This window comes from Polypterus senegalus, chromosome 6, assembly GCF_016835505.1.
Source record: "Polypterus senegalus isolate Bchr_013 chromosome 6, ASM1683550v1, whole genome shotgun sequence".
NCBI lineage: Eukaryota > Metazoa > Chordata > Cladistia > Polypteriformes > Polypteridae > Polypterus > Polypterus senegalus.
The window spans coordinates 62,452,390-62,477,576 of NC_053159.1; the positions used below are offsets into that span (position 1 = coordinate 62,452,390).

At 38.1% G+C, this 25,187-nt stretch overlaps 2 protein-coding genes across 12 annotated transcripts in view; one reads left to right on the forward strand and one right to left on the reverse strand.

The window, feature by feature from the left end:
• The window catches only part of tp73 (tumor protein p73), a 162,789-nt gene extending 147,660 nt beyond the window's left edge, over window positions 1-15,129 (forward strand). For 6 of the 8 annotated variants that reach the window (XM_039756101.1, XM_039756104.1, XM_039756102.1 and 3 more), the window contains 5 exons: window positions 31-182; window positions 437-566; window positions 4,721-4,814; window positions 10,025-10,343; window positions 10,697-15,129. In XM_039756101.1, the coding sequence (XP_039612035.1) occupies window positions 31-182; window positions 437-566; window positions 4,721-4,814; window positions 10,025-10,343; window positions 10,697-10,758 (757 nt within the window). In that variant the 3' untranslated portion in view covers window positions 10,759-15,129. Of the gene's footprint in view, window positions 1-30; window positions 183-436; window positions 567-4,720; window positions 4,815-10,024 lie in introns of all 8 variants that reach the window. The other 2 variants (XM_039756108.1, XM_039756110.1) reach the window with 2 other exon arrangements.
• Window positions 1-25,187, reverse strand: part of LOC120531075 (myo-inositol 2-dehydrogenase-like) — a 128,823-nt gene that overhangs the window by 70,804 nt on the left and 32,832 nt on the right. For 2 of the 4 annotated variants that reach the window (XM_039756111.1, XM_039756114.1), the window contains exon 9: window positions 1,043-1,266. In XM_039756111.1, the coding sequence (XP_039612045.1) occupies window positions 1,058-1,266 (209 nt within the window). In that variant the 3' untranslated portion in view covers window positions 1,043-1,057. Of the gene's footprint in view, window positions 1-1,042; window positions 1,267-16,005; window positions 16,355-25,187 lie in introns of those variants that run through there. The other 2 variants (XM_039756113.1, XM_039756112.1) reach the window with 2 other exon arrangements.

Sequence of the window (25,187 nt, forward strand, 5' to 3'; positions counted from 1 at the left end):
CACCTAATGAATCTTCTTTGTTTTTCTGAGGAACCATATGCACTCTCCTTCCTCCTATGGACCTGTGATGTCCAATCTGAACAAAGTACACGGAGGGATCAACAAGCTGCCATCTGTCAACCAGCTTGTAGGACAAACATCCCAGCAAAGTCCTAATACTGCCACCAGTATGGGACCCATGGGTAAGGAAACCTATGTATGCACTGATCTCTTTAAAAAAAACATTTTTAATGAATTTTAAGTATAAAGAGTTTTGACTCTGAAGCAACATCATCAGCCTTGTTTAAGTTTAGACTATAGCTCTACTGTAATTATTTGCTTCAGCACATTTTTTTAGAAAACAGTTTTTCTTTGGCTGTCCTTTCAGTGACATTTTTACATTTCCTTGTATTTATTGATAATAGGTTTTAATGTATCACTTTTATTCTCTTTTCAGGGCCCAGCCTGATTAATAGCCACCACATGCACAATGGTGATATGAACGTAGCTCACACCACTCAGTCAATGGTGTCAGCTTCACATTGTACTCCTCCACCATCCTACAACCCTGACCCAAGCCTCATAAGGTACAAATATTTCCATTGCACCAAAACTTTGAAATAAACAACAAATCTCAGCATGTAGCATCTGAAACCAGGTTCAGGCAGAATGTGTATGGTGAGACTATACAAGACAGTGCCATAATTCATGCATTTTTTTCCTTTTTGCTCTGAAGCTCTGGTTTTGTCTGCTGTAGTCAATTTGATTATAGAGACAGTGACAACCATTACACCAAGTATTATTGTAAGAGGATAAATAAGATTTGTTTTCAGTCAGATAGAGGTCTTCTTATTGGAATGACTCCCCAATTTGTTTATACTTCTGTGAATAGGTTTGGATCATGATATCTTATGATGATTCACTCTGCAAGTGCAAACAAGTTAAGTATCTATGAATAGTCTCCTCACTAGCCTTTCAGATTAAATAAATGTCTACATATTTGCATTTCTGTCTTGAATAAACATTTAATATCACTTTGCAAGATTTAAGCATTTTCAGTAGAAATGCATTTATTGTTCTAGTTTTGACACATCTCCCCCCAGTTCCAAAATACTTTATTAAAAATATGAAATGTTCTTTCCATAAAATACCTTCTCCTTCTATTCCAACTCCTCTTACAGGCATGAAAATCTTCTGACATACTGTATTTACAGTTTCGGCTTGAAAACGTGTTCTCCTGTAGCACCTTTATCAGTAGTCTAGATTCAGGTGCAACACACTTCTGAACTGAAACAGATAAAACACATATCAAAGATAATGAATGAATTATGTACTTCAACATACTTTAGAGTAAAACACTAATAACAATACAAGCAAAAGCAATTACTAAAAACCTAATAACAGTGTATGAAAAAGGGAAAATGAAAACTTGTAAAAAGAATACAACTAAATGGACAGTCCCAGTCATAACTATTCCAAGTATCTAATGATAAGATCATAAATTTTGCAACACTCTACAGTGGATGAAGAATGATTTTTTTCTTCTAGTGCATCCACATGTGTCATAGCTATATTTTGCTTAGTGCTACTGCCTCATAACTCCATTGAAATGGGTTTGATTCCTTATTTCTGACCCAGTCACTTATGAGTGTTATTAGTATTATATTTAGCATTACACTTCCTCTCCATGTACATGTGTGTTTTCTCCTCATATAACATATCCCTCTTAACCAATTATAAGCGATTGTGAGCATGTATGAGTTTTCCCTATAACAACCTCAATCATCTGTAAACAGTTTGTTTCACTCAAACCAACTGTAGAGGTACTCTAAATTATTCAAAATAAAGAACGATATCTAGCAGTAGATACTATCCAGATATTTTATTTACAGTTGTCTCCCAGGTTCCAGGATGAACTTTCCAACTTTAGAAAGCCTGCCAGTCCTAAGAAACTGTCTTCTCCAACTATGCAACATTGAAGAGGCTAGAACACCCCCATAACATTACATTGCCTTCAGCATTTCTAATCAGCTATCATCCACCCTTTTGGCACTTCCTCCTTCAAGCAGGGTTTATTTACCAAGGTAGAAGTTTATAGTTTTCCTTCTACCTCTCAACCATATCCTCAGTTGAGATCAACATTTCTTCACCCTTGCTTAGAACAGCAAAGGAGATGACCCATTTATGTTTATTGAATCATCAAATGGTTTGGGAGAACTTCTAAGACACTGTTTGAATTTCCTTCTTCATGGTCTTACTTGTCTTCACTCTCCTCACTGCCATACCTGCCACCTTTTTTGACCTGCCAGTGTCTCTCAGATGTGGAGACACTTGTTCTAACATCACAGAGAAAGCCTCTTTCTCCAACTTGACAGTTTCCCTTCACAAATGGGTGATGGGTTCAGTGCTGCAATGTGCTGGCACTTGTGCTGCAATGACGAGCACCAACAACCTTATGCTCTTTGTTTCTTGCAGCTCGTTCCACTGCTGTGGTTTACCAAGTTATACTGAAACTGTATATCTCTGCTGTAGTTATCTGTATACAAATCATTACCAACACACCCTGACAACCCATCTGTTCCTTCCAACGTTTTCCAGGACTGTCTAGCTAAATGTCCATCCTTCTCAACCAGCTCAGCACCTCTTTTTATGTGAGTTTCCAGAATATACAGCCTGGCCCTACACCAGATGACATAACTGGAGTGTTAATTATTGACCTTTGACCAAAGGTACTCTGGTACCAGGTTCCCTTATGAGCAACCGTATGTTCAAATAAATTATTCATCATGAATAATCCTTGCCTATCAGAGAATTCCAGCAGCAATTCACTAATCAGATTCTAAACAGACCACTGCTTCCATTCTCTTTTGCCATTGCCCATGTGAACATTAAAGTGTCATATTATCACTACAGACTCACTAGGTTGATGCCCTACACTTCAAGCAGTGATTCCAATATCTTTAAATAAGATAACAGTCCATTTTTTCTCTGTGTTTTTCAATGTTTGTTGTATGTTGGAGTCATAAACATGAAATGTGGGTATAGCCTCCAAAATATAGCCACTTGTCAGGTCAGGATCATCACTGACTAGTCCAGACAAGGAACACACCAATCCAGCTTCTCCACTGTGCTAACTGGCTTCCAGCGTAGCAGACATCAAACAAGGAGAGATGGCAAAATAATTACAAAAGTCCCAAAATTAAGCAAAAATCTTCAAAAGGAGGAGGATAACTGTAAATCATCAGCATATGCACAAAACAGCAAACAAAGAAGCATTGTAAATTAGGATTTGCCTAACAAAATAGAAAAATCCAACAAAATGCTCAAAAGAGCAAAACAAGGTGTTGCTTAAAAGAAAAGTCTAAGGGTACAAGTCCCAAAAAACACAATCTGAAAGAAAAATACAAGAGCAGAATGTCAGAAAAAAACCCATTACATTCACAAGAAAAACAATGCTTGTGATACTGCAAATACAACAAAATAATCTGCCATTGGATTTCTCCATTCCCGAGCCCTTTATAATGAGAGGGAGGAACCAGTAGGAATGACAATAGGGTGGCCCTAACTTCTGGTGCTTCACACACAAAGCACACGGACCATCAGAACATTTAAAGAGATAGTATATAATTACAAACATAATAGAAAATACATAAACTATGAAATAAAATAATTCAAAATTGACAATAAAACATAAAATAAACAAAAATGCAGACCCATCCATAACAATATCATATTTGAGGTGATCATGTCATCTTGTACAGTGTAAAAAGCTCTAGGTGTACAGTCCCAGGCCAGGGGCTTGTGAAAATCCTTAAACATCTCTCTCTGTGAAGTAACTCCAGAGTAGGAGAGAAAGACCAGCCTTAATTGAGAAACTTTGTTCTAGAGCCAATGCTGTATATATAGGTGAGAATTTTCAGAATTCCATTACTTCACCTCACAAGCTGCATTTTCTGATGGCAAAGTTTAGCATGCCTGGATCCAGCCCATTAAAGGCATTGCACTCTAGTCTTACTTTTTTACTCTGTGTGTGTTGAGCCCACATGGCTCCTTCACATAGCTTTTGTGAAACTGGGTCTGATGGTGCTACATTAATCATCTGATCACCAGGCACACTTCAGTAAAAAGTACTACTTCCAGGCCTGGCTCTAGGGATAGTTTTCGATACCTGTGTTCCTCCTAGGTTTATTTAGAACTTTAATTAGGGTCAAGGTTGGATTGTTATTTTTGTTGCTTCCCCTTATACTAATTTGCCATTAGTTATTTCAATCTTGTTCACATATAGTATATCTTGCAGACATAGTTCCAAGGATCATTAAGGAACACAAGCCGCCACCTCACCACCACACCAAGGTCTCAATCTTAAGAGGGCAAGGGTGCTTCACTCTTTTTATCTTTAGACTCTTAAATGTATCAGGATTTGCAATATGGAACCATCAAGGAGATAAGAGAATGAGATGTCATGTTGGACATTTTAACACTTAAACTTTAATTTGTACTGGGGATCTAAAATATGCTAAATGTTTCATTACATATGTGTGGTGTTTCTGTTTACTTTTCCTGTACTATTACTAGTCAAATAAAAAAAACTGATTATACAATTGGTACTCAGTGCTTGCTCAACTTGTACAGTTATGAGCTGTATACTTTAAGAAACATATTACAATGAAGCATCCTGCAGTCAGTTACCTGCAGTGCTAAATGGGTAAAATTAGTGAAATTCCATTTTCTCTCCACACAGCTTTTTATCCAGCCTTGGGTGCCAAAACTGTGTGGACTACTTCACCTCCCAGGGACTGCAGAGCATGTACCACCTTCAGAACCTGACAATGGAGGTAAAGGCATTTGCTTCTGGAAGTAGATATGCGAATGGCTTCCCCTCTGAACTTTTAGATAAACTGTAAACATCCCAGCTTCTTTAGAAATAGGAGTGAAAGGAAATAATTATTGTTAATAAATAGAAATCATACTTTTCACACATAAAGAACACTCATGCTGTCAAATTAGTAGCAAATTAAAATCCAGGCTGCCACATGTATGTTTGTACCTTATGTGCTGTTTTGTTATATATTTTATTTTTTTACCTTTTTACTTGTGGTGCATCTGTAAAGCGTGGCACACTTATGACTCATGCACTGTTGCTTGAAAGGTACATGTGAAAACTGCAGCTTTTAATTGAATGTAACCCTCCTTATACCCTGTTTCAACACCAGTGTAAACTTGATTATGGTTATAAAGGCTAATTTAATAACAAACAATAAATAATTACAAGAAAAGTGGAATGAGAAAGGAATACAAAAAGTACAAGATAGCAAAAATGTGACTCACTTATTATGTTTCTCAGACCTCATGTTTTAGAGAATATACTCAATACTTTCCTACATCCCTGTAGACCAGAAATGCTAGCATCTGAGGAGTTTTAGGCCCATTCAAGGTTATTGTCAGCAGTACTTCTGCCACCACTCTAGCCCACTTGGATGCATTTTCACTTCATCTTCATTTCCACAGAGATTCTGGCAGACACTACACTTCCCAGACATCTCTGTGAGAACATTGAATAGTGCAACAGAGAAATACTTCTTTCCACTACCACTAAGAGAACTAAATCACTTCTAGAACTTATATCCATTCAAACATTTTCCTCTACTTGACTGCTTTCTCTTACACTGTGCATTAAGCAAGACAGCTAAAATGACCATTTTTGGCTTTGAAAATCCTGTTTAAAATGGCAATTTTAAAGGAGTTGCATTAACAAAAGGAAATATGGCAGCTATTTTCCTTTGTCCATAGTAGTGATAATATGAGTACTAGTAGTATTGTCTTTAACGACAAAGCTTTTACTTGATAAAATTGACTTGTAAGAGTTCTAGCATAAAACAACCAAGATTAGAATGGAACCAAAGGCAGAATGATACTTTTAGGATGCTGGAAAAGTACTGTTATTTCAAATTCAATTATTGTTACACCTGTAGATTGAAGAGCAGAGGACTAAGGTAGAAAGTGTCTTCATTAAGAAGTACAAATGGGTTGATACTGGAAATGATTTGCAAATCCAAGTCTATATTGCATAGTGTTTGCTAGTAACACAATGCTGTCTTTTGCATTTGAATGTCAGTTTTTGATTTTGCAGAAGATTTTTTAAAAACACATCTTAATTATATTTGAAAGTTGATTTTTCAGTCTTACAGGCCTACAGTATTTTCACTGTGTATTCAATGAAGTATCCAGTTGGAAAAAATGATTTCTGTATAGATGAGAGCAATTATATAATTGTTATCATATATGATAACATCTGTTAAGACTGTAATTTCAAAACAAATAATTTAAACACTGAACCAATTTATTTCAGTGTGCTGAAATAAATTTTGCTGATTACTTTCCTTGCAGCACTCAATATAAAGGCTCTGGAATGTTCGATATCTGAAACTTTATGAAAGGCTGATCAAGATGGTAAACATAATTTAGGGAGCAGGTGGTATGTACCTGGTAGCTTTTTCCAACCTGCATTTCAATTAAAACAATTGATAGCCATGCAGTGTAAAATTCATTTACCACTGACTGAACAGAACTGATGTTTTTTTATTCTTACTGAAATGTTGGTGTTTTATATATTGCCGCTCTGTCTAACATGGTATTTTTGAAATGTTCTGTGAAGTGAATGAAAAAAGTTGACCAGTCAAACATTTTTCCTCCTTTGTGCATCAAGTTATTTATTAATTACTTAATGTTTCCCCCGAAAAAAAAATATAGAAGAAGGTCCCTGTTTTAAAATAGTTCCATTCTGGTAGGTTTCAACTTACTAATATATGGTTTACACAGTGTGTCAGAAAACTGTCAGAGTTTCATCTATTATGCTGTTGAAATTGAGTTTCTCCTTTCTTCCTCCAGGCAGCTCAATGAATGAAAATGGCTACATCATAGGGACATTCTTTTTGAATAACTCTGTATTATTTGGGGTCAGGACATAAGTCAGTGGTTGTTTAAATCTTGTGCCAACTTGTTGCATATTTTTAATTTGAAGTGAAAAAAATATATAAAAAGAAATATTTTCTGAAAAAGTAGTGTTTCCTGTGAAAAGAAAAAACTTAATCTTAAAGAGGGAGGAGTTTTAAAAATGAGAGACAAAGTATCAAAATACAAAAACAAACTAATTCAGTGAGCTCATATTCAAATGTCGTCTTCTTCTTCCTCTTTATCTCACTTCTTCTGGATTTGGTTATTTAGCTGGGCCTGTCCTTGGTAGAGCTTCCTGTGTTCCCATAGGAGTCAGCCAAGGTCCCTGCTCGTTTTCTGTGGGGTACACCCTAGCATTTTCTGAAGCTAATTGGATTGGATGGATTCCATCATTAATGTTTTGGCTAACTTTTACAGCCAGATGTCCTGAATGACACTAACCCCTTCTATTTATCACGGGTTTGAATTGGCGTCAAATTGAGCTGGTTTGCCCACCTCGTGGCTAGATTGAGCTTGTATTCAAATGTACAGGGCCAGTTTGTTTAGAGATTAGTGGTCTGTTTATATGGACTGTTTAAATGCACAGGGCATTGCTGTTTAGAAGATATGTTCAAAAATTAAACATAGTGAGAAATGGCAATTTCTTTTATCATCTTCAATATCTGCCTATATGCTTTATAATTGCAGATTGACGTTTGCAATGCATTAATTTTCTTCCTTTTCAGTCATTCTGATGTGTGTTCAGACTAGTCATTCCAACATGGCTGCTTTTTAGGATAATTTAAAAACATTCAGAACAGACCAAACTGCCACAGTAAGGAGCTCACATCAATAAGATCTTGCTATAATCCACCACAAAGTTTAAGAAGTACAAACAGAAGCCAACAAGAGGAAAAAAGGAAAATCAACTGAAAAATCTTTTCTCCAAATTACCAGAATTAGAAGGCAGAAGTAGAAGAAGCAACTTTTGGCTTCTGGAGATTAGGGAAAAAGCAGAAGGAGGAGACCACCAAACAGTTTCTTAAGGCTTAGCCAGTAATTTTTCCTGGGCTGCAGGACTTCTCACCATTATTGAAAGATGCCAGATTAAATTCAAACAACAGCTCTATGTATCCTAAATCATTGATATTGTGCTTTGTTAATTGTACTGATTACCAAATTGTGCTCCAGGACACCAGGAAATTATCCAACTTATCAAATGAAGGTCAGCAGATGTATCTGTCTCCTGTTTACAACCCACCCCCCAACCCTGAAGTAAATGCATGAATGAGTTCCCCAGTATCCTCCATATTTAGAAACTGTCTTTAATTTTCCAGCCTTTCAGTTTCCGTAAAACTAATGGTTAGAGCAACTGAGTTAAAAAGCAACGTACCCAAATAACTAAAATTTCTGTTATTTCCTATATTCAGTGACAAGTAGTTCTTGTCCATCCACTCCTTTAATTTACTGGCTCAATTAAATGAGGACACCAGTGGAGAGGCTTCATTTACTCTAAAAGAAAACTATAGCTGTGTAACATCTATATACATGTGAAAATGAATATTATGTTTTCCAGTAATATTTCCCAATGTAAACATGTAAAGTGAAAAAAGTAAAGGTCAGAGTACTAACCTCTGTGGGACACAATATTTAACTTCTGAATATAAGTTCTGTCAGCACACTTCTGTGTGAACTAAAAACCACACAAAATTAGTGCCTGAGAGTCCAACGTAATCTCCAGCTCAGTTCAAGACAGTTCAGTTCAAATTATAACCATATTTGTAAAAATATAACATCTGCCCTGTCCAATTGGTCCCAGTTATCACTATCTTCTCCTTCTCATATTGTATTTACTGGATTATTTCCATGCAGTCTCTGCTACTTCTTATGCTTTACAAAAACTCATTTTGCATTTAAAAGTTTTAAGTTGTAGTTGAGATATGGTTCACTATTACAAATTAGAGTGGTAGGCTGTGTGCTCACAGTGGTATCATCACACAAGTCTAACCTGTTATAGAAGATTTTCAGTCATTTTTCAGTCTGAATAGAGTAGGCATTGGCCCTGGAAAAATATGCATTAATTTGTGGTCACCAGGTCATCAATTCCATCTTAACTGGGAACTTTGGGGAGGTAAAGGGTACCAGTACCCTGTGTGGTGTGAATTAATGCATACAGCATGACAATGAATAATATTTAACTTTTTCCTTTCAGAAATCCATAAAAGGAATAGAGGAAGAAAACTGTGATTCCACCCAGTGGAATGTTTGAGTAGTCAGCCGCTTTGTTGTCAAGGCAGATCATTTATGTAGATGCAGAAGTCAACTTACATTTGATACTTGCAGTCTTCAGCACATATTGGCATTGTTTCTGCCACAAGAATAGTTCACAGATTTGATCTTTGTCACCATCTAGAAAGTAGCCTTCATATAGATGAATATGAACCACACACAACACATATGCCCTTCTGTCTGTTACTCTTGAGAAATGCAATTGGCATGAATCTGTAATTGCCGTTTACTGTGGAAGACATGTGGGAATAGGGAGGGTGTAAATTGTTTCTATCTATCTATCTATCTATCTGTCTATCTATCACCTCAAACAGGCATCCCCATTTTTATGACTCACTTTTTTTTAGTTCTTCGTTTCCAGGTTTTTAAAAGTGACATGAGTAGGTCATATGCTCCATCCAATCTCTAAACTTTCACAATTTTTAACAGTAGTTTCTCTTTCGTGTTCAAGTTATGACTCGCTGAAGAATCGATTCTTACAGAATAGGGCCTGCTTTGAAATGTGGTGTTGATGAGGTGTTCTGCGAACTCTGTGCTCTACAACTAAAAATTGTTTGTTTTTAATTGATGCTAGTTTTATTCTTGTATTTTAAATTCAAATATTTTGAAGTTCACAATGGCATCGTGCAAAATTCCAAGTACATTAAGAAAACATTTTTGCATTTTTTTTTTATTTTCAGCAATCAGAATCTGAATCAGGTCTTCTTTGGATAAAACGTCTTAAGCATAATGCAAAGTGTATACTTTTGTTACAACATCCTACCCCTTCCTTTGAGCATCATGCCTTCCTACAATCTCTGTTTGTTTTTTTGGTTTCCAACAGGACTTGGCCATTTTAAAGATTCCAGAGCAGTATCGTCTTGTCATCTGGAGGGCCCTTCAAGAACTGAAACAGAACCACGATTACAACAGTCAGCAGCTGATCCGTTCCACTAGCAGCAACACATCAACCATGGCCATAGGCCCCACTGGGGAGCTACAACGCCAGAGGGTTATGGAAGCTGTACACTTTCGTGTCCGTCACACTATCACTATACCCAATCGAGCCGGGGCTGGGGGCTCTGAAGACTGGTCAGACTTTGGCTTTGATATGCCAGACTGTAAGTCCAGGAAACAGTCTATCAAGGAAGAGTTTACAGAAGGTGAGGTCAACTAGGAATTTTGGTAGAGAAGGGGGTAATCACCCCCCTCCCCCAGTAAAACAGACTTGCCTTCATTGATACATTCTTATAGCCACTTGATCCCCTCAATATCAGTTTAAGGCATTGTTTAAGGTCTTGTAAAATGACTATATTAAGATTGCAATATGAATCAGCAAATTTTAGCAAATCTCATGGATCATAGTTTTGGAATCATTCCCAAGTTTTTGTCTAAATTTTTATGTTTGCAAACAATTGATTCCATGGAGAAGCGTACCGCAGCACTGAATTTTGCTTTGAAATGTAGTGCATCTGTTTCTCATGATCGCATGTATGTCTCTTTACATATTTTGAAGATTCTATCCTAAACTTGGGAGAAGATGACAAAACAATGCCTCTCTGGACGGGGCAACAGTGATATTAGCTGGTGTCACTATCTCTATTTGGGATGAAGCCACTAATCAGTAGCAATTAAAATAAGAAGAGGGGTAAGAAATCTGTGACTTCAACTAGGAGGTGTCTGACACACTCGTCTGGAAAAGAAAAAAATGTCAGTAGCGATGTGGGTGACATGTGCCACCACAGCCCCTTTGCCAAGATCCTTAATCTGCCATTAAAAGTCAAAGAGGACAAGAAGTGAGAGTGCAGGTGTGCCCCCTTCTGGACACTGCTAACCAACCCACTATAAATTTGTATTTATATGTAAATTTCACAGAATGGACTTCCAAAAGTGTTCTATGCTCACGGGCTGATATGTGTCAATACAGAACCCAAGAAACCAATGGGTCTCCGACAGACAGCGGCATTCCTATCGCTTTGTGTGAATGCTCATCTTCATGTAAATTATGTGTGTATATATGTTTATATTGGAAATGACGCGTGAACAATCACGTTTGTGTCTCTATTTTTGTTTTTTGGTGAAACAATTTAAATTGTCAGTTGAGATCATGTTTTACTTTTGTTTTAAGAAAGCATTTGGTTTTTCACTTGTCAACAAAAAACACAAGCGGTTTGGTTGATAAAAAATTTCATTTTTCGTGGATACTTAAAAAAAAAAATGTTTTAGTCCTAGCTGTAAGTAACTGTTTTGATTTTTTTTTTTCGCACAATAACAGCGGTCTTGTATGCTGGCTTTATGTTTTACGTTGTACTGAGGAAATTTAAATGAAGACTGTTTTTTGAATCACCACAATATACTTAAAAAAAGAAAAATGTTGAAACTAGGAGGATGACCTTCTGAAACAGCAGCACAGTGAATTCCTGCCCATCTAGCCCCCTTGTAACCTCGGCCTGGTGGGTGTAGCTATGAAGCCAGTACAATTCTCAGCTTCAGTTGTGCCAAAGGAACACCCAGTAAGCAAAGCAGACTGTGCGGCAGTTCCCAGTGGAGCTCCTGCGTCCTCCTAGCTGTCTTGGCAGACACTGGTGGCTCTCATCAGGGAGTTAAAGACCAAGCGAGTCTGTGAGAGCATTGTGTGTCATTTACATAAATTCAAAAAACAGTCTCCTGATTGGTTCAGTATGCAAGATTTTCATCTCAGGAACTCCCAGTGCATTGACAATTCGTTTATAAAACTGTAAGAAATCAACCTCTGCTGTCAGGTAACATTTATGAGATGAGCTCTATTGTATATTGCCGAAGGCAAACCCCTAGAAGGGGACACAGTATCAGATGTGTATATATGTGCATGTGATGACGATGTTGTAGAGTCTGCAGGCAGGACACAGTATGCGCACCAGGGCTCTTTGGCAGCTAAAATATTCCCAAGATGCATAGTTTCTCATTTGAGATCCTTCTGAGTGGGTCTGCCTAAAGGAAGCACAGAGACTTTTCATTTTATGAGCATACCTAAATAAAGATAATCAAAAAAGAAACTGACGTCTAACTGATACACAGAAGAACACATACGGTATCTTTTCCTTCTCCTTCTTCTTCTGTAGCTATCGCCATTTTTTTTTTTTTTTTGACAAGACTAATGCAACAGAGGTTTCGGTGCGATACTCTGACAACACTGAAGGCCACTAATCTGGCCTTAAAACAGTATTTTGTATTTTTTTCTGTTTGATTTGTATTAGCAAATGTAATAATGTAACTTATTATATGCTTCAATTTGGAGAGCAGAAGCATTTTGTAGGAAGGACCAACTGTAAGTGCAGATTTTAGCAGCAGGTTACTTTACTGCAAGATGCTCATCAGCCTGGATTTAGATGAGCAACTTTTTTTTTTTTAAGTGTAATTTTATATTTACAGATATATCTGTTAAAATTAAGAATTATAATACAACAGATACATATTTCTATAACCAAAAGATGACAAGTCCAATCAAAAGTACAATTAACACAGTGAATCACTGAAAGAGTGAAGACGCTTTTTGCATATTGTAAATAGTATTGCATAGTATTTATTTCACTTTGTTGCATAAAAATACATTTCTTGCGCTGAAAAGTAAGCTAATCTTTAAATAATTTAAACAATGTTTTTGTTTCTTTACTTAATAATTTAATTTTTTTGTCATAAATGATATTTGCAATTTATAAGCTCAACGTGCTGTGCACATTTATAAATAACTTGGCAGGACTCACGCCATGACAGAGCGCACACCCCCAGCTCACACTTGTGCTTTACTGTAACTTGCATGCACGTCCTCGGGATGAGCAAGTAAACCAAACGAAAAGCTGCCCCAGGGCACTGGCCCAGGTCTGAGAAGCTGTGAGGCGGCATCGACAAACAATACACCGGGGCCTGGCATCAGCTAGACTCCATCTTTAGCCTCCTCGTGTGAACATTTACATTCAAACATGACCTTCCCAGCCAGCAGAAGTTATTTTTTGGATGATATAAATGCAGCTGTTAGCACAGAATATTAAAATATTAACTGTCATGCACGGCAAATTTTATGGCAGCTTTTCTTGTGAGTCTAAGAGAGCATCACCTGGGCACCTCAGTGTGCTTCCACAGCTCACAAGTTGCTTGTCCATGGCCTGCACGTTGTGTAAGTTGTTAATTAGTCTTAGGCAGAAGAAGTTGCGTGAGGACCTAATCCAGGTCTTCAAAACTCTCAAAGGCGTTGGTAAAGGAGATCCAGCAGGATTCTTTGAGCTTACCATTGAATCTCATACTCAAGGACACCAGTGGAAATTAAGGGGAAGTGCATTTAAGACTGAAGCCAGTAAACAATTCTTTACGCAAAGAGATGTGGGAATTTGCAACAGACTACATGTAGCTGAAGCAGAAACCCTGACCAGCTTTATTGGGGCAGCTTAGCTATTAGCTAAACCAAAGAACATGATGGACTGAATGGCCTCTTCTAGTTTGTCAAATTGCTTGATAGCCCACACCTTCAAGTGTGGTATTATTAATTAAAAAAAACTTACATTAATGGAATAATACTTAGGATATTGCATGCTTGGGGAATTTAATATTTGTAACTCGTCCCAGTCAAAGTGGATGCGCTCCATGACAGAGTGCTCATCTCATCCCCACTTGGTTTGAACTTTGTGTGCAGAGCTGCTGGGATAATTCGGACAGTAGGCTCAAAACATGAATGAAGGGACATTGCTTGTTAATGTTCACACTAATTCAGCCAAAACAAATATTTAGTAAACTTGCCAGTTTGCATGTTCTCCTGTCTGCATGAGCTTCCCCCAACAGTCCAAAGACATGCAGGTTAGGTGGACTGGTGCCCCGTCTTAGGGGACTGTCCCAATGTTTACTGCAACCCACTCTCTACTCAGGATTAAGCTGGCTTTGAAAAAGTTGTTACTTTTGAGATGCACTTTTAGTCCACCATCTGCTGGTTTTCTATGTTGTTGCACTGCATAACGTTTGCACAGATCTGTAAAACTAAACATCTTTAGGATGCTGTCTTCATGCGTCCCGCAGGGCTTAAGTTATCCCTCCCCACAGTTCTAGCTAAAGACGCCTCATTTTGAAGATCATGCTATTTCGGTCGACTGCATTCTTTTCTCAGTCTTCATAACAAATGCTTTTTTATTCATTAGTTTTCTGGTAATATTCAAAATGCATTTCAGTTTATCAAAAAAGTCATGCATGTGTCATGTTGTGCTCTTAGGCAGTGGCCTCATCTTCTTCATCTGTGACCTTAAATATAAAGAGCTGGAAAATCAGCAGTAAACCTCTGGCACACTTGCCACAAAGCCCTGGTCTTGTGCCTTCAGTGTCCCCAACATGGGCGCCACTCAAATGTTTTGGTGTCATTGGCCAAACTACCCACCTCTGCTTTTACAGTAGCAAAGTAAAATGTGAGAATGTGTGTCATCAGATGAACACACACACATCCTCACCTAGTGCTTGTCTTCTTATTCTGAGGGTTAGACTTCCAGCTGGAATACTTTTGTATAACATATCTTGGACCTCAGGATCATCCGTCCAATTTCCTGAATCTCGTTTTGTTTTCTCTTAATGCTGCTAGGAACACAGGAACCATTCTTTGCAGGGCACACTGAACACAAATGACATACCTGGCATCTCTTTGGGATATCAGAGAAACAAAGACTTGGGAGGAATGTTCAGACTCCACAGGGAGGCCTTATTCACCACTAATGCACTGAACTGGCAGTGAATCTGTTGAATTTTACTAAAATGTGTGGAGATATGGGACTGGTGCACATACTGTCCACCTGGGGTCCAGCAGCTATCAGTGTTAAGAGACACTTGCATCTAGTAGCAGATTAAAGCACTTTACATGCTTTAAGGTTATTTTTCCAAGTCTTCTTTATTGTTCACCTTGCTTTTATTTTTCAGCAGTATTAAACGTTATGTACTCCAGAGAGTAAAGTGTAGTTTTTTTTCCCTGCTGTAACATTTCTTTTGTCCAAACAAATGCTTAACTGTTAAGAGTTCTGTTTGTGTCACAAATGTCAGGGGCACAATTGCATAACTGCCCCACTTATGATCCACAAAAGCCACAAACAAGGAGTTGTGCAAAAACTTTAATAGAGCTGCTTCAAAGTCTTACAAATGAGAATTGTGAATGTACACAAAATTAAACCTGACAAGTGAAGAGGAAATTCACAACATGTGGCTCTTAAACAATGCATGTGTAATGAGAAGACCGTCCAGTCGGTAAACCAACAAACGGCTACAAAGAAATGGCCATAACCGGACAGCCAAACAATGGAGATGCTGAGTCTTGCATGGATAGGCTTTCTAGGAGTGAGCAATATCAGCCAAAAGTGCTTAGTTTAAAACAGAGGAGTGTCCCAGAATTCAGACCTGACGCAAACGAGTGACATTAAACTCCAGGCACAGCCGGACAGCCAGCCATGTTACTCAATATGTCTGCATATTTAAGGCACTAGAGGAGATGCAGTCGCTGCATGGCGATGTGTGACATGGACAGCTTAGCGCCCATTTTTCAGCACCCTTTGCCACCGAGAATATTCAGCATTGCAGAAATTTGAAAAAAGAAATTGATAACCATGAAGTAAAAGATGCCTGTGGCACTGTCAGGCCATTAACTTTCAAGCAGCCTGGGTTGGCCATATTTTCTGTCTACACCAACAGCACCTTTTTGGCCTGTGCACGTTTCCCAGGAGCCTCACAGCTTCAAACATATCTGAAGAAGCTTGAAACACCAGCAGCCCAGGATTGCACATTCAAAAAGTTTGTCACTTATAATATTTAGAAATATGAAACAGGACATTATATTAATGATAAAGTTTTATTAATCACAGAGAGAGACCTTGCTCTGAATCCTTTAAAATTCCAGTTTACAAGTTTCAGAGTTTGGCTTCAGAACCAGGGTGGACAGGAGGAATAAAAAAAATCCAGTTTGCTCACAAACTTATATCCACTTTTTCATGCTTTGGTCGACACAGTGTGTTGTTCCCCACAATCTGCACTCAGGGTACCTCCGTCTTGATAACTGAGGTCTCCACTGCTTCACTGCGCAGGTCCACAGCGGTGCCATTGCGCCACGACTGCTCAGCTGCGGCTGCCACTTGGATTGTCCACAAATACTGCTCTTTGGTGAAAAACGGACTTTCCTTCCCTGCAGAAGAAATCAGGCGAGAAAGACATGAATTGGACATGAGGTAAATGCAATGAGTGACAAAATAAAGGAAAGACCCGAGCAAATGAAACATGCATGTTACCTAGAAAGTACAAACTCGGATTCCAAAAAAGTTGGGACACTATACAAATCGTGAATAAAAACTGAATGCAATGATGTGGAGGTGCCAACTTCTAATATTTTATTCAGAGTAGAACATAAATCACGGAACAAAAGTTTAAACTGAGAAAATTTATCATTTTAAGGGAAAAATATGTTGATTCAGAATTTCATGGTGTCAACAAATCCCAAAAAAGTTGGGACAAGGCCATTTTCACCAGTGTGTGGCATCTCCCCTTCTTCTTACAACACTCAACAGACGTCTGGGGACCGAGGAGACCAGTTTCTCAAGTTTAGAAGTAGGAATGCTCTCCCATTCTTGTCTAATACAGGCCTCTAACTGTTCAATCGTCTTGGGCCTTCTTTGTTGCACCTTCCTCTTTATGATGCGCCAAATGTTCTCTATAGGTGAAAGATCTGGACTGCAGACTGGCCATTTCAGTACCCGGATCCTTCTCCTACGCAGCCATGATGTTGTGATTGATGCAGAATGTGGTCTGGCATTATCTTGTTGAAAAATGCAGGGTCTTCACTGAAAGAGATGACGTCTGGATGGGAGCATATGTTGTTCTAGAACCTGAATATATTTTTCTGCATTGATGGTGCCTTTCCAGACATGCAAGCTGCCCATGCCACACGCACTCATGCAACCCCATACCATCAGAGATGCAGGCTTCTGAACTGAGCGTTGATAACAACTTGGGTTGTCCTTGTCCTCTTTGGTCCGGATGACATGGCGTCCCAGATTTCCAAAAGAACTTGAATCGTGACTCGTCTGACCACAGAACAGTCTTCCATTTTGCCACACTCCATTTTAAATGATCCCTGGCCCAGTGACAACGCCTGAGCTTGTGGATCTTGCTTAGAAATGGCTTCTTCTTTGCACTGTAGAGTTTCAGCTGGCAGCGGATGGCACGGTGGATTGTGTTCACTGACAATGGTTTCTGGAAGTATTCCTGAGCCCATTCTGTGATTTCCTTTATAGTAGCATTCCTGTTTGTGGTGCAGTGTCGTTTAAGGGCCCGGAGATCACGGGCATCCAGTATGGTTTTACGGCCTTGACCCTTACGCACAGAGATTGTTCCAGATTCTCTGAATCTTCGGATGATGTTATGCACAGTTGATGATGATAGATGCAAAGTCTTTGCAATTTTTCGCTGGGTAACACCTTTCTGATATTGCTCCACTATCTTTCTGCAACATTGTGGGAATTGGTGATCCTCTACCCATCTTGGCTTCTGAGAGACACTGCCACTCTGAGAAGCTCTTTTTATACCCAATCATGTTGCCAATTGACCTAATTAGTGTTTATTGGTCTTCCAGCTCTTCGTTATGCTCAAATTTACTTTTTCCAGCCTCTTATTGCTACTTGTCCCAACTTTTTTGGGATTTGTTGACACTGTGAAATTTTGAATCAACATATTTTTCCTTTAAAATGATACATTTACTCGGATTAAACGTTTGATCTGTCATCTACGTTCTATTACAAATAAAATATTGACATTTGCCATCTCCACATCATTGCATTCAGTTTTTATTCACAATTTGTTTAGTGTCCCAACTTTTTTGGAATCCGGTTTGTAGTTACTTCTAGCCAGGAAAGATCATGGAGATAATTAAGCTTCACGCTTTCAATCATGCGTATGGCCAGCCAGACATAAAAATGTTGGCCGGACTGAGTTATTTATTACGTTGGCTAAAAAGCCTCAAAGAAAACGACTGGCATAACGTGTAATGTGTTGCACAAGCTCTTCATCTCTCTCCCTTTTAAAGGAATGGTCAGCCCCAAAATGATCTTTTTGCATCTGATGCACATAGCATTGGTTGCAGTGGTGACCAAGAATTTTCTCACGTTTTTAAAGAAAATGGCAATAAATTTCTGGATTCAATAGGACAGGCTTCAATGGGGACCCAAACTGAACGATAGTAAACAATATCAAAGGTTCATTAAAAATAAAATAAAATAAAAATCTCAACTACTTGTGTTGCTTAATCCACATCAGGTATCCAATCATATGCTCGCAACATCCCAACCATGCAGGTTTTTGACAAATTATTGCTAAATTAAACCATTTCTTAAAAATCTTGTCATAAATGACAGCAAAGCATATTCACATGTGATTCAACTTTTAAATTTTGTAATTAAAGTATTTCTGTTACTGAAGTGAAGAATATTGGTCCTTATTCTGTATTATGGTATAAAATATATAATTACTAACAAAAACACAGCTATAAAATTCTGGTATATCCTTCAAGTGGTTACCCAACTATCCTTTCAATACAGTACTGGCATTCATAAATATCAAAATACAATGCAAGTCTTGAATTTTAATGTGTGGCAGAGATGAGAGTTCCCCTCATTGTAATAACAAATAGAGGGTCTAGAATCGAGGGGAGATTCAGCACAGGGTTTATGACAGGGGTCTCCAACCTTTTTTCCCCCCTGAGAGCTACTTTTACAAAATGAAAATGGCCGAGAGCTGCTCATGTTTTCTAACATTTATTCTCATACTTTATTTCAACCCAGACAAACTGAATAAGCTTGTTTTGCCTGAACATTTACAAAGTGTTGGTGTCCACAACTCACATTTTGCATTAAAACGCCACAAAAAAATATTTAGTCCACCTGCAAGTGCGTTTTGTATGACTGTTTGCATTTTCTAGTGTATTTCACATTATTGAATTAAAACGTATGACTTATTAATTTGTCATTGTGTTCCATGTCACTGTTTCACTTTATTCACATGTCCAGTTGCATGTGTGATGTGTTTTTCAGTTAGTCAGATGACTGGCACTGCATGGAGTCAACAAGAGAGGCAGGTGTATGGTGGAGTGAAGCCACTTAGGTTCACTCTTATGGAGTCATTTAAATGTTCATCTGTTAGTCTTGTTCTGAACTTTGATTTCATGACATTCATGTCAGAAAAGGCAGAGGTATGGAGACCCAAGCAAAGCCGACATTTTCAGAGCTGCGTGGTGAAGATTCTTATAATTATCTGGCTCTACTAAGCTCCAGAAATGCTGAGAATGCTGTTGAGACTTTAACTGCACATTATTTTGATGGGTTACTAATATATCTATACTAATAAAAGGCAAAGCACTCACTCACTCACTGACACATCACTAATTCTCCAACTTCACGTGTAGGTAGAAGGCTGAAATTTGGCAGGCTCATTCCTTACAGCTTACTTACAAAAGTTGGACAGGTTTCATTTCGAAATTCTACGCCTAATGGTCATAACTGGAACCTATTTTTTCGTGAATATACTATAATAGACTTCTGCTCGATGCCCGTGGGAGGCGGAGTTACACCTCCCATGTAATTTAGTGCCTGCCCATATAAGGCCGTCCGTCAGCGGCAATCCAATAGAAACACTGCCGCTAAATATTTACGGGTGAAGGACTGTGCTTATGCAGACGAAGATGAGATGGTCAGGGTGGTGTTTGGCACAAACTTAGCGAAACTGCAAGAGAAACGTTTAAGTGCCGGGTCTTGCTAACATTAAATACAGCCGTGGGGTGGAAAAAGTCAATGCCCTGGTAAAGGAAGACAGTGTAAAAAAAAAACCACCTGTGCATGCAGTGTGTCACGTCTCAGATAAAGAGGAAGACGAGCTGTTTATTGATGCAGTAAGAAACGAATCGATGAATGAAACCTGTTATCTTTACAACGATTGACAAACACGGAATGTAACTTGAACACAACACATACTACAAATACAAACCTGATTGAAAGAAATAATGATAATCAAATCCTTGATGACAGCAACACTCAATAACACTCACAAAACAATTACTGTATATTGACAATCATGTTACGTTATTTTTAAAATGTTCCCTTTTCTTTTTCATAACTTCTTTAACACACTACTTCTCCGTTGTGAAGCGCGGATATATATATATGTATATATATGTATATATATATACCCCGATCTACATACTCTCAAATAGACAAACCACACGCCGTTGCGCAATGGTAGAGGCTTTGCCTCTAGCGCCGACGTCCGAGGTTCGATTCCTGAGAGGGGGTGCACTGAGTATGTACACGTGCTTCCCGATTTATTTTACCCTTGCATCCCCTTGGTTTGAGACGTATGAAAAAATATGCGGTTAACGCAGAAAGACAGATCACCAATTGAAGCTTTATGAATAATGAATACTTTACTCGCCATCAATGATTGTTTTGGTAAAGCCATACTCAGTGTATTCATTAGATGAACGGTAAAAAAGTAAGAGCGAGGGGAGGGTGACTTATTGAGGCACGCAGGCAAAACCACAATAGCACGCGGGCTCGATGCGTCGGTGCGCGTCAACTCGTTCTGAATTGCGCAATCACATTCGAAAAAATATATCTTTTCAAGTTCTATTTAGTCGACACAAATATCTTTGGTTGGAATGCAAGGCGAATTTACTCTTTACATTTGTATGGTGAAGAAAAATTTATGCAATGATGCCTACATTTAACTTACATTCCCACCAAAGATATTTCTGTCGACTAAATAAAAATTCCTTCTATTTAAAATTTAAATAGAACTTGAACAGATACGATAGTTCATAATATCCACGCAGACTTGCGTAAGAGCGAGTCATCTGTTTTAACAAACAGCGTATTGCACTGATACGAAATAGCCTGCCCATTTAATTATTTAGGAATGGATAAATAAAGATTTTGTACAAATAATGTTTTTCATTTTTATTCCTTGATGGATTCTGGCACCCCCAGCAACAGTTGCTCGCACCCCAAAGAGTGGGTGTGTATATATATATATTAGACATTAAGCCCGTTACAATAACGGGCGCTAGAACAGTAGTGCATAAACATTAGTAGGAACAGTCTATATTAAATGGCAAGGGACCTTGACCTCATTCTGTTTTTTGTCAAAAATATTTTTTCAAGAAGCCTAAAGTAAAATAATAATAAAAATAAAATAGAAACGTACATGACAATACAGTAAGTATAATTAATATTGCCTTAGTGTAAAACTTTGTAACAATCTGTAAGACACAATATCTGAAGAAGATATTTAGGTAAAAGTTTCAGTTTTTTTACCTCATGAAATTTTTCTGTACAATTTCATTATAGACAACATTTCTTGTAAATATTCTGTCTGAGTTTGGCAACAGTTTGCCTTGTTCAGGAATCTCTACAACCTTGACAACAACATGTGGAAAACTTCTAACTCTTGATAATGCAACATAAAACTGACCGCGGGTGAATACTGGTTCTGGCAAGTAAATGCCAACCTTTTCTAAGGTTTGCTTTTCTGAGTCTTTCTCTTTTAGTATTTTTCTGACAGTCATTTTCTTTTTCTTCAATTGATCTATTTGCTCGTATTTTTCTTTGTCTTTCAGCGTTTCTTTTGTTGATGTTTACTTGTTAAGCTGACCGTTCTTCCAGGAGATGTTGCTTATATAGGATTTGATTGTCTGTGTCTTTTGTCCTACTTGACGTGTCCTTTTTTTGGGTGGCATGTTGTTAGTAGATATGTCCGTAATATTTTCTCCTACAGTAATACTGGCTTGTATGTGGCTGTAATATGCATCCTTTAATATGTCTTTAATTTTCTCTCGCAGTAATACTGGTTTGTATTTCCATAAAATGCCTGTAATTTTCTCTGACAGTAATACTGGCTTTGATGTCCGTAATATGACTTTAATTTTCTGTTACAACAGTGGGTAATCAGCAGAGTGTCCCCAGCAACTGATTTAATGTATGGCATGCTGCTTATAATCGTGCCTGTGGCGTCTCCCCAGCAAGTACTGTGCAGTTCCCCAGCAAGTATTTTAATCTGTGGAGGCGTGCAACTGATTATTTTGTGTGGCGTCTCCCCAACAACGGATTTTATGTGCGCTGCCGCGAATACCCAATCAGCACTCTCCCCAGCAATGGTGTCCTTTCTATCTTATCATGCACGGCCGTGGCAAGGCCATTCGCTGAGTGCCCAGCTTCCAGTGTGTGTGCGTCCACGTGCCGAGCGCATGGGCGGGGCACGGTAAAATGTGCGGCGCGGCCCGCGCACTTCACCAGAAGACACACACACACGGACACCAGGATGCACACAGGCTTTTATTAAAGAGGATATATATATAAATATGACAGCAACACTCATCACAACAGTGACAAAACAATTACATTGACAATCATGTTACGTTATTTTCAAAATGTTTCCTTTTCTTTTTCATTACTTCTTTAACACGCTACTTCTCCGCTGCGAAGCGCGGGTATTTTTGCTAGTAATATATACATTCCAATGTCTCTCTGTCTGTCTGCTTTTCACAAGAGAACTATTTAACGGATTTAGATCATTTTTTTTTTCTATAATTTGCTTGACCATACCTGTTGATTTTGCAACATCTCTCATTTCGCTATATATCATAGTTCGCTTGCAGTACCGATTTATTCAGAGATCCACGAAGCAGGCCGAGGGGTGGGTGAGCTCTCCTCACTCACTCACCAGCTTCAGGGCGTGTTCCTTAACTCTGCTTAGCTAGTGAATGAGAGAACAATTATAGTCAAATTTGTTTGTGTTGTGATGTAACATTTTGCATATACCTTGATAAATATTTTGTATATCTTTATTTGTATTTTAGGCAAAGCAATGTAATTTAGTGTTACATTAGTGAGAAGCATTCATGTTTACTCCCAACCATACCTTACCAGGACTGAGTGTCTAAATTTTACGGCAGGATCTGGGGGGGTGGAGTGCCTGAAACAAGTTTTGTAAATGTTTCTCTGAAGTCTCTCATCCCCCACACAAAGCCAGACTACCTAACTGTTGGCTGTAGGGGTTGGACAGAAAACCCATAAATTTGCTTGCTTTTATTTCACTCTCTCTCTCTCTTACTAACCTGATGATGAAGAAGCATCTCTCTTATTAACATCCGATGAAGGAAAGGACAACACAATGAAGAGCACAGCTCGGCAGCCATACTGAACAGGCTTGCGGCCTGTTTTGAAGAAAGCTGAGCACAAATAATGCCTTAACTAGAGACATTAAGTAACAAACAAGTCTGTGCGCCGCCTGAACTACACATCACCATTTAATCTGGTTGTATGGTTGCCAATATTCAAATGTATTTTGCATATTGCTATTATTTATGAATATTACCAATAATACATTGTTTAAATTGTAACTTAACTCTTGCTTGTCTTTTACTATACCTAATTGCCTGAGGTTATAGAGATAGAAGGGTTTAATAATCAACCAAACCAGAATGCCTTTGCAGCATATTCAGAAAAAGTGATAAATTAAAGAAAATACGTGTGCACAAACAGCAGCCCAGTCAGCAGTATAACTGGGTGGGGAGAAGTTTTTTACAATAATACCTTATAAAGTCTGTAGGATTAGGCATTCTGACAAAGACTACATCTTAATAATACAAAAGGGGAAAGTAGAGCAATATATAATACTCTACCAAGACAAAACAGTTTGATATTTAAAATAAAGTGTTACTTAGGTCTTGATTGGATGTCTGGATAGTCTCTTTAAGTGTATGCCACACTGAAAAGACAGATTGCAAATCAGATTGTGGATCGTGATTTTGGGTTAAAATGATCGCGATATGATTTTTTGGAAAGATCGCCCACCCCTAATTTGACTAATCACGTTTTCAAATTTATGTAGGATTCGAGCGATGTGTTGAAGACCCCAGGTTTATGAAGAATAAGATGATCATGAGCTACCCGATTTATCATACTATGTACAAATTCTAAACTTCTCATCTGACATTTCTTTCCAGTAACTGAAAAATACTGCTTAAAACTCATAGTAAATATAATAATGTTTGTATTTTTATATCAGCACTGCTTAATTACTGAATTCCAAGTATTTGCATTTAAACACACTCTTTAAAGCTGTTTTTGTAACAACATACTTCTAAAGTCTGGTTTGTCAGAAAAGCACTCTGTTAAATTTATAAAATTTTCTATTGTAAGATTTATATTTGTAAGAATAGCTGGTTAAAAAAATCTTACTAATGAGAAATATCTAACAGATGAGACAAATTAATTTTGCACTCCGGTTTCCACCCACAGTCCAAAGACATGCAGGTTAGGTAGATTGGCGATTCTAAATTGGCCATAGTGTGTGCTTGGTGTGTGAATGTGTTACTGTGTGTCCTGCGGTGGGTTGGCACCCTGCTGGGGATTGGTTCCTGCCTTGTGCCCTGTGTTGGCTGGGATTGGCTCCAGCAGACCCCCGTGACCCTATGTTCGGATTCAGCGGCTTGGAAAATGGATGGATGGACGGATGAATATCTCATGGTGCTTTCATTGTGCACAGTTTCCTGTGTGAAATCAAACTTGTCAGTTTTACATGAATATTTTATTTCGGAACTCCTGTAATGTGATTCAAGATATCATATGCAAGTGATTATACTTTGTTATTGCTTATGCCTGCCTGTGTACAAATCCAAAATTCTAAAATTACTTGGGCCGTCATTTCTTGTACTCATTAAAATTAACTGTGAGGTGACATTACATTCTTCAACACACAATTCAAAAATGTGCCATGTGCATTCACTTACGGGCTATACTAATAAACCAGATTTTGCCTTTAAAAACCAAACAAATGACACAAATTCAATGTTTGTAGATTTGTATTTAGCAGTGCAGTATGCGGTTTTGCCTGTCCAGCTAACTGTTTTGGCAATTTAGCATTTCTGTTAGCACCATATATCGTGTATTTATAAGGAGATGTAGCTTGTCCTTTGA